This window comes from Hemibagrus wyckioides, linkage group LG22 (genome assembly GCF_019097595.1).
Source record: "Hemibagrus wyckioides isolate EC202008001 linkage group LG22, SWU_Hwy_1.0, whole genome shotgun sequence".
Lineage (NCBI taxonomy): Eukaryota > Metazoa > Chordata > Actinopteri > Siluriformes > Bagridae > Hemibagrus > Hemibagrus wyckioides.
The window spans coordinates 18,762,601-18,778,455 of record NC_080731.1 but is presented as its reverse complement, the minus strand read 5'-3'; the positions used below and the strand labels follow the sequence as shown (position 1 = coordinate 18,778,455).

Here is a 15,855-nt window from a genome sequence, read left to right as displayed (position 1 = left end):
CTTTAATATGTACTGGTGAACTTGGGAGAGTGTAACATCTTTGTCCTTTTCCAATATTGTGCAGTACTGACAGGTGATTCATCAATTAGCTCCATCATCAGTACTCAATCATCCCTGGGCCTTACGTCTCCACTGTTGGGACTTCGACTCATTTCATTGGATCTCCCAGGCTTGTACACAATATAGTTTTGATAACGCTGCAACATGACCTCTCATTTTTGGATTCCCATTTGAGGAACTGCCTGAAAATACTTTTCATTACAGTAGGAGCATTTAATAAGTATCGTGTTCGTAAAAAATAATACGCACAAATCATATAATTGAATAGAAAAGAAAAGAAAAGAACCTGACAACCAATGCAGCTAACTGTAAGGTATACGTTTATATTAATTAACATGTAGCTGCACGTAAAAGTTCATCTTCTGAATTTCTCAGAAAAGGTTCAAACACTAAACGTCACAAACATCTACTCTCACCTTACTGACTGGCTAGAGAAGGCTGTCGGTTGAGAAGCAGTGGACCAATGGGAACATTTATCCCGCCCCTCATCTGCATATAACCTTTTTATAGCTGAAGTGTGAATGAAGAAGAAAAAAAAAACAGTGAAGTAGTCAAGGAAAATAAGATGATGTTGTAATTCCTAGTCTTTTGTGTTTTTTTAAGAGTTTTTCATTACAGAACTTGAGTCCTTATCATTAATATTAAATATTATTTTTTTAAATCAGGTTTTATCATTTGTTTTTGATTGTCTCTTTTCTCAGGTAGATACACACCAGACTTCACCACAAGCCACACTGTCTGCATGATGCAGTATGTCCATTTCAGAGGAAGCTGTAGAGTTAGAGTTTCTGTGCTGTTGCTACCAGAGAAAACCACATGTAACTATGTTCAGCTATCCTCTGACCACCAGTGCTTTATTTCACACCTTTGCTGCACTAAACCCACACAAACGCCATTTCCACCCTTCACTTTGTCCTTTTGTTTGTGACTGAATGATCACATCACAGCTGTTGACTGAAACTACACCTCCTTCACCCAGGTCACTGTTCACCAGATAGACGTTTCCTCTTCATCTTTCACCTGACAGTGCAGCAACGCTTCAGTTTGTGATTATGCTTTTACTTCTCTGTACCATAGGTAAGTATTAAGAATCTTATTTACTAATTTAATTCATGAATGATTGCAGAAAATGCTGTGCTTTGTCTGGAAATGGACCACATTAATGCTTTTGGTATAAAGTTTTAGTTTAAGATAAATTTATGACAGTAAATAAATATGTATTCTACTATTTGGTTTGGTTCAGCGATTCGAGTTTCATAAGGTTATATTATAGGTTATATTTAGAAACTGAAGTGGTACTTAAATGAGGTCATTGTTTCATGGCTTGCAGCTTTAATCTCAGAGACTCTCAGTTCTTCACCGTTGGAGGCAAAACCTGGAGATAGAGTCACTCTTTGGTGTCACCATGAACTGTATCGTGCCAGTTACATCTTCTGGTTTAAGCACACAAGTACCTCAGTGCCACTTCTCGTTGGGTGCAAACAGTTTACGTTATCTGGCCAAACGCAAAAGTGCTACTTCTCCCCTGAACCTGAGGGCATGGTGATGTCTGTGCACAGAAAGAACACGTCTCTCACAATCTCTGCAGTTAATGTCACTGATACAGGACTGTATTACTGCAGCTTCACTGAGCTGGACAAAATAATATTCAGTAACTCCAGCTACTTACACGTGAAAGTAGACACTGTTTCAGAGGAAAACAAAACAATGACCACAACTTCAGTCAGACCAGAAGATTTTCCAGCTCTCTGTTCTTTAAAAGGTTTGTGAAGCTTCTCTTCTCATGGCTGTAGATCCATTTACACAAAGAAACGTTTTGTACAGTTTTAAGATGTGTGCTTTAACGTCTTTTTCAAGATGCTGTTTTGTCTAGTGTGTTTCTGATGCTGAGTGTGATCTCTGGGGTGACGAATGTGATTGTGATTCCTCTCTGTGTCCTGATCATTATTCACAAACCGAGAATACACAGAGGTACTGAATTCATATTATATAATAGAATACATAGATACAGATTAATAATATTATTAATAATTATTCAAAAGCTGAAAACTTGCTAAAGATTTTGACAGGGTTGGGGGTTTAATTCCTGCCTCTGCTGTCTGTCTGTGTGTGTAGTTTGCATGTTTTCCCAGTCTTTTTGGGTGGTTACTGTAGGTACTCAGCTTTCCCCAATCTAAAAACTAGTGTTGTAAGCTGATTGCTATGTCTAAATCGTCCGGTGTGTGATTATACCCTGTGGTTGGTTTTCCCTCTGCTTTGTGAGCCAGGTCTTTGTTGCGCATTTTTTCAGAGCTATATAACCGGTACTGTCTTGTGTTGTTTTTTGTATTTTCTGTCTTGCTCTGCTGCACCAGGTTACACATGTTGCACTTTATGTAGCTAGGACAACTACTTTCTCTCTTTAGCTCTGTGTTGTTGTTTTGGTAGCTACATGTTGTTATGTTGTTCTATGTAGTACCAGGGTCCTGGAGAACCGTTGTTTCATGTACTGCATCAGCTATATGTTGTTGAAATGACAATAAAAGCTTCTTGACTTGACTTGAGAAAGACTCCACATGACCTTTCACACTTTCTCTGTTGTTTTATTTAAGGCCCTGAAGCACAAGAGGAAGAGGTAAATCTGTGACTTTAAATATAAAATGCAAATTAAATGATATTGTGGCCTCTACCATAATGTGTCTGGCTGAAATGTACTGTATATTTTGGCTGCAAAAACACTGGAATATCTCTAGGTAGGTGGGTAGATGATTGCTCGTTCATCTTATCCTTCAAACTGAACTACGAGGAGACGCATGTTCATTTTAAATGTAAAACACTGACTTGTCTGTGTATCCTCTGACACAGCAGGAGCAGCTTTCTAACAAGAAAGACACGCAGACAAGCAGACATGAGGAAGCAGCTGATCCACATGGTGTATATACGTGCGTCGTTTACCAGAATTTAGCTTAGCATTAGCTTTAACAGGATAACCCTAGATAGGCTGGGTGTTTCATCTTTTCTTTATTCATACACTTCATTATGTAATATATAGAATACAGTTAACAGGAACATCATCCCTATAGCTTTGAGTGAATGTGTTTAGTTTTAGATCATAGTAAAAGTGTCACATTCATTTTTTAATTATTTATTAATACAAATTTCCCCTATGATCCTCTAGTCACAATGGTTCAGTTGCTTATGCAATTTAATAAAACATTCACAATTTTGATATGATGAATACTGTCATAGATTTGTTCTATTTATCCCAATCAGTAACGATGATATTGTACCAAAAAAAAATAAATCATCCCAGTGTCCTAATCCACTCTCTCATGTATTTTGATTCTAATTTATTTTTCAGTGTGACTGAAGCATAAATGTGAAAAACCACAACAACTAAAACTGCAGGAAGCTTGATATTATACTACATTCTGTTAAAAGCTTTGAATGTTCTAGTGCAATCAGGAAGACACAAATTTTCTTGGTTGCTAATTGTTTCTCTCCTCATTATAAAGCACAGTCTGGATTTTTAGATTTAGTTTAACCACATAGTCCCATGTCAGCAAGGCCCATACTATTGTTTTTGCCACGCACTAAAAACATTTGAGTTTGAGATAGAAGATGAATGAGATGTTGGTCAGATTTTCAGCTCTCATTCCCATATATTTACATCTAGATGTGTTAAATAAATTAAAACATGGCACCCTTGAACCCACACATTTTTAGTGCTATGTTCTAGGTTAAAGTTAGAAATCTAAAGTCTTATATGCATCTTTTGAGCTCAAATCCAAACACTTTCAGTGTAAAGCAAAAAGAAAAGCATTGGCTTCGCTGTTCTAATACTTCCAGAGAGGATTGTATCAACATTAAATGTAGATTTATTTAAAAGAAACTGACAAAGAGGATTATTTTCTTATGGCCTTTATCCACATACAGAAATACTCTCATTACCTTTACAACCACAAAACAGCTTCAAAGTAGCTGTAGGGTTGCCAAGTCTTGTTTTTGTCCATCGGAATATGAGCGTCTGTAAAAATGTTGTTGTGGGATGAGTTTTTTTTCCACCTGCAGAAAAAAAGTTTTGACACACTGCCTAAATTATATTTGAATGAAATGCTTTTATTGATTTATTTTACTCTGTCCAATTTATATTCCACTAAATGCAAAACTGTGCTAGATGATGAGACAGAGAATAGCATCAGAGCAAGATCTTAAACCGGAAATAATTCATTTTCAAATTAACCAAAAATAAAGGATTATCTCCTCCAGGGAAGGATATGGACCATCTCTCAATCTTAATCTTGAAATTGTGTGTAATGCATAACAGTTACTGTAAAATATGTAAATATGAGAGTGGCAAAGTTTGAGATTTTGGGATAGTTTAACTGTCACAGTAACAGTTGGTTTGTTTTGATTGATTTTGTAACCAATCAGGCAACCCTATTAGGCCTACCTGCAGAACGAACTTTCCAGAAAAAAAGTTCAGTGCCGGTTTTAACCGGCTTCATGTAACAGCTCACCTGGAGTCTCAGTGTGTGTGTGGTGGACAGATCATTGTAAACATTTAGTTAAATCAGTACAATATATTGAACTTGGTCAGCAGTTTGGTCGTGTAATTTGTAGTTATCTACACAATCCTGCTTTAATCCCCATGTAGAATATCTCTCTGAAATCATGAAACAAATTCTATATAAATATTAAGCTTTATTTATTAAATAAATTACGGACATAAAAAGCAATGTGAGTCAGTTAACACTCAATCTCACAGCAATTCAACAAAGTAATATCGACTGTGTGACCTTAGCAAACACTTGACATATCTAAGTTATATTGGAAAATTCTAGGTTCTCAAGTGGAAAATAAAAGAGCACTTCTCCATTCTGATGTGTGTTTTACTGACAATGTTACAGCAAGATGAACATCATGGAAAGAAGTTAATTCTTCCTCTTTAAAGTAGTTCATATTGAATATACTGCTTTTTACCAGTAAATGTTCAGAGGGTACTTTACTAGCTAATTAGACTTACATTAGTTTGATTAAAATGATGGATAATGGCAGCTAGCTAGCAAATGGTAGCTTCAGTCATTCAAGAGTCCAAGTTTTAAAATCTTTTCCTATGAATAGTGAAATCCATAGAGCTGTAATAAACACCTACAGTTTAGCATCTCGCAAATGTGTTATATTTCCATTCAGCCTGCAGGGGGCGCCTCTGGGCCACATTCGCTCTGTACAATGGTGGCAAACAACCAGAAAGATTAGAGCAGATAAAAATATTAACCTTTTTGTGTGAGTTTTGATTTTATGAAAGAATTTTATTTACATAACTTCAAGGAAGTGCACTGATTACAGTATTGGAATCAAACAGTTGGCAACACATTAGTAAAAAAAAAGAAAGGTTTGAAATACATTTTGTATAAGATAAGGGGCAAAAAACAGCTCACCTTCGAGTGTATCTGTAATAGACAAATAAATGACCAGACGTTATTTCATCACCCCCACTACACCAAACAAGATATTAGCACTCAGCCAATCTGAGAGAGTCATGTTAGTCCAAGGAGAGTGGAAAATCTATCATATAATAATCATAATCAGTTCTGATTAAGGTCAAAGACTCCCATCCAAAATTTTATAATGATGGACAAAGCAAAAACATGTGTAAGAGATCTGCAGGAGACTGCTGACACCCATCACACTGTGATACATCGCTATACATCTTAGTCATGCTTTAGTTTATAGTTTTAGTTTAGTACATACAATGTACTATTTTAAATTGGATAAGGCCATGTCTTGCACAAACAGGAGTTACGCATGTGCTCCAAAACCTCTGACTAAACCTCTTCCAGTATTTCCTGACCCAGATCCCCCTCCAACATTCCCTATGAAGGGGATATTTTTCCAATAATTGCTGAAAAGATGCAAAACTTATCTATATATAGGTCTTTAAAAAAATAATAATATCACAATCAACCACATAGAGAAGACAGAGTCTACCAAAGAGGGTGGAAATGCATGATTAGCAGCCAGTAGGGCATAGGCAGAGGGAGTCTGAAAGACAAAGTAGCATTAAAATGAGCCCAAATTCTGAGAGAGGTCTTGAAAAGCACATTCTTGGTATAGGATGAAACAGAGGACTGAATAAGAGAGTGAACAAGGGCTTCATGGCAAGCCAGGTCAGGTGGGAGTGTGAGGCCTCATATTGAAGCCAGTATTTGAGAATCCTAATATTGGAAGCTCAATAATAAAACCTAAAATTTGGTAAAGCCAATCCTCCAGGTTTCCTTGGCCTCTGTAAATATTGTCTACACAACCCAGGAACCTTCTTGCTCCAGACAAATTCAGAGACCAGGGAATTGACTTTACGAAAGATGATCTGAGGAAGAAAAGTTGGTGCACATTGAAACAGGTAGGAGAAACAGGTAGGAGAAACATGGAAGAATATTTATTCTAACTAAATTGACACGTGCTCCCAGAGATAGATTAAGCAAAGACCAGCATTCACAATCTCAAATTTGTGACAGTAAGGGAGAAAAATTAGCCTTAGAAAGATCCTCAAATCTATACACAACATGAACACCAAGATATATAAAGCTATGGTGGGAATATTAAATGGTAGGTTATGTAGAGGATAGTTCTTAGCAGTGGCATTAATGGGAAATAATTCACTTTTGTTTAAATGTAGTTTATATTCAGATATCTGACCAAATGTTAGAAGAGTAGTGCGGGCAGTGGGAACAGGCAGGTTAGAAACATACAACAAAAGATCAGCAGCAAACAGGGAGACCTTCACCTCTATGACATTCTAAGAATACCAGTAATTTGAGGGTTAGATCAAAGAGCTATCAAAAGGGGTTTAATTGCAATAACAAATAATAGCAACAGAGCTAACCACTAAGCCACTGTGCTGCCACATGTGTAACTAGTTTGCTCAAATGGTGCTGTTCTATCTCTCTTTTAACAACTTCCCAGATGATGGAGCCAGATTTACTAAAAATGTCCACGCTCAAGTCATCCATCATCTGCTTCATACTCGACAACAAGCTCTCATTAGCATCTAGTGTTAGCTGTTGTGGGGATTCAGGCCCAGGAGATAGCCGAGGCTTACTGCGGCCTGCTTTAAGACATCAGATTTCCCTCGACCGGTCATCATTTATTACCCTCAAGTGAAACAAGTTAAAAACTGTGAAAAGCTGCAACATTAAAAGTCAGTACTAAGAAGATATGACAAATAATTTAAAAAGTCACAATTCTGAGGAGCTACTGCAAAATAGTAATGTCTTACAAACTACACAAGCAACAAGATTAACTTTATCAATGGAATCCAAGATCATCACAACTGCATTATTCATTCTTGATTCCGCTTTTATACATTCATAGCTAACCCCTTCACCAACAGCAAAACTACACTCCTCTACTGAAACCTTTTAATGACCATGACGATTTTAACTCTATGCCGGTGGGAGAGATTTTTAAATGCAGTGCTCATATTTTTGGCTAAAACAACCAGTGATTAAGATTAAGCAAGATTAACCACCAGTGATATTTACAACTAAATAGCCTTTTAGAATAAAGTTTAATCCATGCTCCGCCACACTCACCACACAGACAGCGAGCGAGCGGGCGAGCGAGCGAGAGAGAGACAGGGAGATCGGGATTAGCACACCTCTCTAGGTACTACCAGACATCAAGGGGGTAAGGGTTTACACTTTTGAACCCAGAGCTTGCTCCTTAGACAGGCTTTCATTTTTAATTATTATGTTTTTGAAGATGGAGAGGTGCAGCACTTTGCTGAAAGCTTTTCTAGTTTTTGTTCCTCTGTCAGGTAAGCTTTCTCTGTAAATCATCTTAACTAAACTATTGATACAGACTGATATTATTGTGGTATTTTAATATTTACATTTCAAAGTGTAATAAATGTCTCATCTTCGTTTTAGTTTAGAATTTGAATGAGAAATTACAATGACAATTAGGTCAGTATTATTTTAGTTAATCAATCAGAGCAATAATCAGACTTGCTTTCTGAAGACTGAGTTTTGAATAGTTTGACTTTCTACAATATTAAAGTAACAACACAGAGAAGAGGAAGGAAGGATGAGTAAAGAATGTCCTCTCCTTGTTTTCTCTTTACATTGAAATTTACTGAACTCATCTACGTTGTCAACTCTTAACTCCTCCTCCAGTTCACCAGTAAACAAATACATACTTATTGCTTTTTTTGGCAATTCCGACACTTTATGTGGTGTTATCATTGTCATTACAACAGTACATTATACCCTATGACAAATATGTGCTCAAAAATCTACATAGAGTCAAGATCTACTCTGTGTGGTTGGTGCTTCCTGAGCGCTTCACGTCACATGGAACATCTCTCTCTCTAACAGACTTAGTAGTATGGTGTCCACCGACACAGCCTGAGAATGCACACAATGCCATGAGACTAGAGATATAACACAATACCCAAATCGAACAAATGTGTTTGTGAAGCTTTTAAAAGTTTTTACACGTCAGAAAGCCAGGTCAGAAGGGTTGCATGTGTCCTTTCTGCATGTGTGTAATTACTCTAAATAACTCAAATACTCATTAATTGCCTCCATTTCATAAAAACAAATATTCTGCATACCAGAAGTGTGTGTGTTTTTTATTCCATTATTAAATCAGTACAATATATTGAACTTGGTCAGCAGTTTGGTTGTGTAATTTGTAGTAATCTATAGAATAGTTAGGTAACATGAACCTATATTTGTGTATTTGATCAGCCATGTCCATTTTAAAATCACTTTAACCTCCTGGCTGATTATATTGACAGAGTCAGTGAGTGTGAAGACAAAAGTACTTTACACCTGAACAGTAAAATTAATTCATTTTTATCCTGATTTAACCCAAGGACTCTTCCTTCAAGCGAGAGTGTACAAACAAAAAAAAAAAACTAGCACTCATATCACAACAATATATTGTTTATTAATACCAATAAACCAATATAACAAAATTAATGTAATCAAACCCTCCTTGAGGAGAAATAGAGATATTAATAGCCAGATAACCCTAATACAATACAATCCCAGCTTCTCCACACTGCACCTACCTGCTCACCCAGACCATGTCCATGCTCAAGCACACAAGAAAGTGCTTCCAAACAGCAAGCTTCCACACAAAAGATCAGGCCTCCGTTCAGGTGCCTGTCTGAAAGGTACCTACATGGCCACACCCAGCTGTAACCGGCACAAACTGGAAACACTGAGAGAAGCTCCGCCCAGTTTACATTCCGCAGCCGGCGTGGTTTATTCAGCGTGACACTTTGGAACGAAGAGCTCCAGGAAGCAGAGCTCGCTCCTTAGACAGACGGTTTTATTTTTATTAATTTATTTATTTGTTTGTTTGTTTGTTTGCTTACTTACTTATTTTAGAAGATGGAGCGGTGCAGCACTTTAATAAAATTATTTCTAGTCCTCTTTTTTGCTCCTCTGTCATCGACAGGTAAGCTTACTCTGTAAATCATCTTAACTAAACCCTGTTGATACACACTGCTATATATTATTGCAGTATTGTAATATTTACAGTTCAAAGCGTAATAAATGTCTTTAGATTAGAATTTGAATGAGAAACTACAATGACACACTTTGTGTTATCTCAACACTGTAACAACACCAGTACATTGTATCCTATTACAAATACGCCTTAAAAAGTCTAGAGTGAAGATCTAGTCTGTGTGAGTTGGCCCGTGCTGAGCGCTTCGTGTGTGTGTGTGTGTGTGTGTGTGTGTGTGTGTGTGTGTGTAACACTCTCAAAATTCTCTTTGGTTGTGATGGAGATTCCACAGGTGAGTTCGATGTCCCCATGATAATTATTTACTTTAGATTTTTTGATAGCCATATACAGTAACGATAGCTTCAGGATAAATCTGGTCATCATTGGGCGACAAAACAAACTAGCTATATAACTAGGTTATTTTTTTGTTTGTTTGCTTGTTTTTTTGTTTTTTTTTACTATTTGAAATGTTAATCGATAGGCACTGGCTCCCTGTGACCCGAGGATAGATCGGATAAGTGGTACAGACAATGAAATGAAAAAAATCATTTATGATCAGAATGATGTCAAGACATTCATGATGATATATCGGTGTTGCCATGGTGATGTGTAAATCTGCTGTACTTCATCTGATGTGGCTCGGAGTTTACGTGTGTGGTCAGTGATGTGGTTTAATCACGTCTCTAAATTAATTTTAATTCATTGTCGTAGCACCACCAACAGGCAACTGGATACGAAGAGGATAAATCGAACCTTACACACACACTCTGAATGATCCTTCAGATTTTACACATTTAATTGTGTTATGGATTTTAATTAAAATGGATTCAATTTATCTTTAAAATAATATTTTTTGCAAATGTATTTAGTTCAAATGAAATCTTACATTTACAGTTGCTTATATCTGATTACTGATAGTGTGTGTGTTTGTTGCTTGATCTTATTAATTCAGTAGGTTCTGGTGACATTATCTTTAATTTATAGTTTTACTTTATATGTGCTGAGTTATTAAAACTATTTTATCTTTTTCAGACACACACTCACTGCAGTTCTTCTACACTGCTGTCACACCAGGAATAAACTTCACAGCTGTGGGTCTGGTGGATGGAGAGCAGTGTGTGTACTACGACAGTGACATCAGGAAGATGATCTCAAAGACAGAGTGGATGCAGAAGATCAGTGCTGATGATCCAGATTACTGGAACAGAGAGACAGAGCGTTTACAGGATCACCAGGACATTATGGCTACAGTAATGAAGAACCTGAATCAAGATGAAGGTGAAACTCTTTAATCACTAACACACACACTGTACTCTGTACACACACTAGGGATGTGTGTTCTGAGTAATTTTGGTATTTTAGTAACTGTAGCAGTTAATAAGCAGTTAACCAATGAAATGGGATTTCCTATCAATCAATCAAAAAAAGAGCACAACAAACTGGAGTGCAATTCCACAAAAGCTTTACTGCAGCAGCAGAGTGAATCCTTGTTTACACACCGAACACTCAGACACTTAGAGGAAATGTTATCTGTAGTTTAGCAGAAAAACACCAACAAAAGCTACACAGAAATGACAACCAGAATAGACCAACTTGAATAAGGACACTGGTTTAGGATAATTGTTTGCTTTACCTGCTAGGCCGTGTGTAGACTAAATGAAAAAGTAAATAACCAAAAGAAAGTCAGTCGCTATATCAAACTTAAAAAAAGAAATAAAATAATATATCATTATTATAATTTCTACTCCGTGTAGTAGCCTGTATGACTGCGTGACTCTACAGAATAATACAAGACACACATTCTAAATAAGTTAAATCAGAATATCCACATGCTGTGGGGGAAAGTCTGCTTCTCAGTCTGTTGTCAGTTTCACCAGCAGTAGCCACCGGTGTGGCAGAAAAGCACAGATAAACCTACACACACTACCAGAGATTCACACAGATACTGATCTTTAATTTATTTCTGTTTACTGAACTTTAAGCTAAAAGCCTAAATAACCTATAATAACTGGGGAAAGTTTAAGTCTTAAAGTCTTACAAATATCTTTTTTCTTGCCAAATTACACAAAAATGTCAAGAATATTTATCCAAGGAAACTGTTCTGGGCTTGAATCAAGCTTTTAGATGTCATCTTCTCATATTCATCTAAAATTCCAGTGCAGTAATCTGTAATATCCAGTAATAAAAGTCTCAGCTATATGCATTACTGTGGAAATGAAACAAACTTTTATTCTGTCAGCTTTTTATTTTGTGCTGATTTACACAGATTTACAGAAGAGATGTAAGAATAGGTGTGTGTGTGTGTGTGTGTGTGTGTGTGTGTGTGCAGGAAGTCATACACTCCAGGGGATGTTGGGCTGTGGGCTTGATAACGGTGTCACTAGAGGATACAGTCAGTACCGTTATGATGGAGAAGACTTCATCAGTCTGGATCTGAACTGGAACCTGGAACATGGACATGAATCCTGGACTCCAGCTAATGCTAAAGCTAAGAACTTTTTAATGGAGTGGGATCCTAAAGGAGAAAAGGCTAAACGCTGGAAGGACTACCTGAAGAATGACTGTATTGATCAGTTAAATAAGTTTGTGCCTTACAGCAAAGAGACTCTGGAGAGGAAAGGTAAAGTGTGTGACCTGCTCTGTTACTGTAACTGCAATTGTTATACACACACACACACTCTGATAGAGTATGCACTCCAGCACACTCCTTCACAACACACACAATGATTGTATACACACTTCACAACGCACACACACACATACACACAAACACCATTGATTAATAACACACTACTTTACTATGACACACATATTTGTCCATGTAACACACACATGTACACACACTAGTGTCATTTACACAATCAATAAAGGAATCTGAACAGGAGTTTTAATATTTCGGTCTCTGTGTGTCTCTGCAGTTCCTCCTACAGCATCAGTGTTCCAGAAAAAGTCTTCTCCAGAGGTGGTGTGTCACGCTACAGGTTTCTTCCCTGAAGTAGTGAATATCACCTGGAGGAAGGACGGAGAGGACGTGAACGAGGACGTGAAGCTCAGAGAGACGTTACCCAACCAGGATGGAAGCTTCCAGAAGAGAAGCATTCTGAAAGTCCCAGCTGAGGATCTGCCGAAACACACCTACACCTGCGTGATTCAGCACAGCAGCTTGAAGGAGTTAGTGCTAGAAGTACAAAAAGGTCCTGATCAACTCCACATACAGTTTAAACAATAAATCTGATTTCCTGATGCAGCAGATAATAAAGACTCTGTTCTGATTCAACAGGTGGAGGATCAGGTGTCATATCACTGATTGGTATCATCATTGGTGTAGTTCTCATTGCTGTTGTTGCTGGAGTGATCGTCTGGAAGAAGAAAAAGAGGTCTAGTGCAGAAAAACCCCATGAAGTCCCATGAAGTAATATAAATTAAATAAATAAATATAAAAAAATAATTAAACACAGTTATTAATAGTTTTTTATTTTATTAATTAGGTTCTCTGTCAGACAAAACTACAAAACAAATGTTCCCAAAAGCTTCAGTAACTGAACTCAGCAGCTGCTCAGACATACAGTGAGTTTATTACATGAGATTTCTGATCTTTCTCAGTGCAGGAAACACACACTACAGGTGCAGAAGAAAAAGACTTTTGTGATTATAATCTGTAAATCTGTATTATTTTTATTTATTCTCACAGTTGTGAGCAATGTTTACAGAAACAGATATTTATGAAGGACAGTCTATTTAATGCCTTTTTGTAACTTTTGTAACTCATGCTGTGAACCAGGTGCAGCAGTATTGGCTAAAAGCTATTTTTATTGCTTTTATTATTCGTTATTAAGTGCCTTATTGTAACTGTGTTTTGACTATTTGAAATGTGAAATGTTCTGAATGCTATAAACTAAATGCAACCTGAGCCAAGTCACATTTTACCTTTGAAAAAGCTGCAGTTACAGTCATGTTTATTTCCATTATGAAAATTGATCAAGAATGACAATATATTTTTATGTATTGTTACATGGAACATATTTTACGTGTGTGTGTGTGTGCACAAAAGTGCCCATGTTTGATACTAATTACCTTGAAACTTTAGAGGATTAGAGAAATTTAGAGGATATTCCTTTTCTCCCCAAATTTTGTATAACACTCTGTGAGGAAAGAGCTATCTGTGATTGACAGGAGATGGCGGTTAGCCCCTCCCACCCTGACAGCACAGACAATACTGCTAAAATTAAAATCACTGGAAAAATAAAATAGTTTTTAAGCCCCTAAAACTCAAACCTGGGACACACACTTTTGTACTGAACTGGACCTTGTTATGTTTGTTGTAATAAATCGCCTACATTTTTAATGAAAGCATTAATTTACCAAATATTATGTTTTATATTTTTTTATGAAATATATTTTTTGGTAAACTGCCTTCTTTTTTTATTAAAAAAGAAAGTGCATACCAAAGAGGTGTGGGTGTGTATGTGTGTGAGACTTCTTTATTGAACCTGCATAATGGCTAAATCATGTCAGTATGTAAATATTTATGCATCGCTGTTCGATGGCTCTTTCTTGTGATACCCGGATGTGCAACGTTAAATTTCTTGGCGAATTTGAACCACTGAATTTGTGGAAGTGAAATAATACACACTGAAATGTCCGGTCTACTTGATCGATCACCAGCTCGCCAACGATTTATGCCTGCATTCCATGCCTTGTGGAGCACCTCTACGAGTGACAGCCATCCACAACTGCCCCCAAAGGGCCTTTTTACACAACAAACCAGCCCGATTATACTCCAAATTGGATTACTGCACTTCGAGAAGATTTCCTTCTTCATCATCTCCTCGCCCCCCTCTAACCCGATTATGCTGGGCTTCCCATGGCTGCAGCACCATGACCTGATTGTGAAGGATTGGAAGGAGGGAGAGCTGATTCGGTGGTCACCACACTGTCTACGCCACTGCCTCCGAGAGGTGATTTTCCCATCCGTGCCTCACCACATCTGTGGACCATCAAAGAACTGCAGCGGTTCCTGGGGTTTGCCAACTTTTACTGGTGGTTCATACACGGATACAGCAGCATAGCCAGTCCACTGACCTCCCTACTTTGAGGCAAACCAAGACAGCTATGCTGGACAGTGCAGGCTTGTGCAACCTTCACTCACCTGAAAGCTAGCTTCACCATAGCCCCTATCCTGAGACATCCGTATCCCGATCTCCCATTTATTGTCAAGGTGGACGCCTCCAGCTGCGAAATTGGGATTGGTACTGTCACAATGGCATGGAGACCCCAGCAAGGTATACCCATGTGCATACTCTTCACGAAAGCTGACACTGGGCGAAGCCAATTATGATGTCAGTAATCACGAGTTACTGTCTATTAAGGATGCTCTGGAGGAGTGGCACCACTGCCTAGCAGGGGCCCCGACATCTTGTATTAACAGACCACAGGAATCTTGAATATCTACGCAAAGCCAAGAGACTGAATCCTTAACAAGCAAGATGGGGACTTTTCTTCACCCGATTCCACATCTCCGTCACATACCGACCTGGCACCAAGAACAGCAAGGCCAAAGCACTGTCCTGCTGACATGACCCCGTAGGGTCAACAAGCACACCAGAATCCATACTACCACCCTCAGAAGTGATAGCTCATGTTTGGTTCAGACTTGTAAAAGAGATTCAGAGAGCCCAGAATGATGACCCACCACCTCTATCCCGTCCACCCTCCAAGCTCTTTTTACCGGCCACGTTACAGTCCCGAGTGTTACAAAGGGTGCACAAGGCCCCCAGTTCAGGTTACCTGGGAATTCACTGCACCATGTCCCTAGTCCAGAACAGGTTCTGGTGGCCCACGCTCACCCAGGATGTTGAATATGTGGGAGCGTGTGACACATGTGCCCAAGTTTGGACCAGTTGTTAGCTTCCTATGGGGTTGTTGGAGCCTCTGCTGATCCCATTCTCGTGGCTATTGACTGATTTTTGAAGGCGTGTCAGCTAGTGCCACTGATGGCCATGGAAAGTACATTATTTGTAGTTTCATATCTATGGACTCCCAGAAGACGTTGTCTCAGACCCAGGCCCTCAGTTCACAGCTAGATTTTGGAGAGCATTTTTTTACACATCTGTGGGTCAAGATCAGCCTTAGTTTGGTTTATCATCCCCAGATGAATGTCCAGACCAAGCGTTTGAACCAAGATTTTGGCCACTATCTGAGGACCTACTGCAAATGAGAGCAGCACAGATGGAGTGAGTTTCTACCGTGGGCATAATATGCCCAGAACTCGCTCTCCCACTCATCAACGGAACT

The 15,855-nt window shown here is 38.2% G+C and overlaps 2 protein-coding genes across 3 annotated transcripts; both read left to right on the top strand.

The window, feature by feature from the left end:
- The first annotated feature begins 672 nt into the window (after positions 1-672).
- On the top strand, positions 673-3,277 carry LOC131343149 (uncharacterized). Of its 2 annotated transcripts, XM_058374590.1 has the most exons (6): positions 673-878; positions 1,040-1,137; positions 1,391-1,822; positions 1,918-2,031; positions 2,652-2,674; positions 2,905-3,277. In XM_058374590.1, exons 2-6 carry the CDS (start codon positions 1,113-1,115, stop codon positions 3,007-3,009), a joined length of 699 nt encoding a protein of 232 aa, XP_058230573.1. In that variant the 5' UTR covers positions 673-878; positions 1,040-1,112; the 3' UTR covers positions 3,010-3,277. The 2 variants fall into 2 exon arrangements, with proteins under 2 accessions (XP_058230573.1, XP_058230572.1); XM_058374589.1 differs by lacking the exon at positions 673-878 and having other exon boundaries at positions 895-1,137.
- Positions 3,278-9,301: 6,024 nt separating this feature from the next.
- LOC131343147 (BOLA class I histocompatibility antigen, alpha chain BL3-7-like) lies at positions 9,302-13,906 on the top strand. Its single transcript, XM_058374585.1, has 5 exons — positions 9,302-9,510; positions 10,594-10,839; positions 11,891-12,181; positions 12,480-12,755; positions 12,842-13,906. The coding sequence occupies exons 1-5, from the start codon at positions 9,444-9,446 to the stop codon at positions 12,970-12,972; spliced, it is 1,011 nt and encodes a 336-aa protein (XP_058230568.1). The 5' UTR covers positions 9,302-9,443; the 3' UTR covers positions 12,973-13,906.
- The last annotated feature ends 1,949 nt before the right edge of the window (positions 13,907-15,855 follow it).

What these genes read in the sequence shown, in the direction of transcription:
- LOC131343149 (XM_058374590.1), top strand. Translation starts at nt 1,113, where the DNA reads ATGCTTTTACTTCTCTGTACCATAG. An exon ending in CAAACCGAGAATACACAGAG is followed by an intron (nt 2,032 to 2,651) that starts GTACTGAATTCA and finishes GTTTTATTTAAG; the next exon opens with GCCCTGAAGCACAAGAGGAA. An exon ending in CTGAAGCACAAGAGGAAGAG is followed by an intron (nt 2,675 to 2,904) that starts GTAAATCTGTGA and finishes CCTCTGACACAG; the next exon opens with CAGGAGCAGCTTTCTAACAA.
- LOC131343147 (XM_058374585.1), top strand. Translation starts at nt 9,444, where the DNA reads ATGGAGCGGTGCAGCACTTTAATAAAATTATTTCTAGTCCTCTTTTTT. An exon ending in TGCTCCTCTGTCATCGACAG is followed by an intron (nt 9,511 to 10,593) that starts GTAAGCTTACTC and finishes TATCTTTTTCAG; the next exon opens with ACACACACTCACTGCAGTTC. An exon ending in GAACCTGAATCAAGATGAAG is followed by an intron (nt 10,840 to 11,890) that starts GTGAAACTCTTT and finishes GTGTGTGTGCAG; the next exon opens with GAAGTCATACACTCCAGGGG.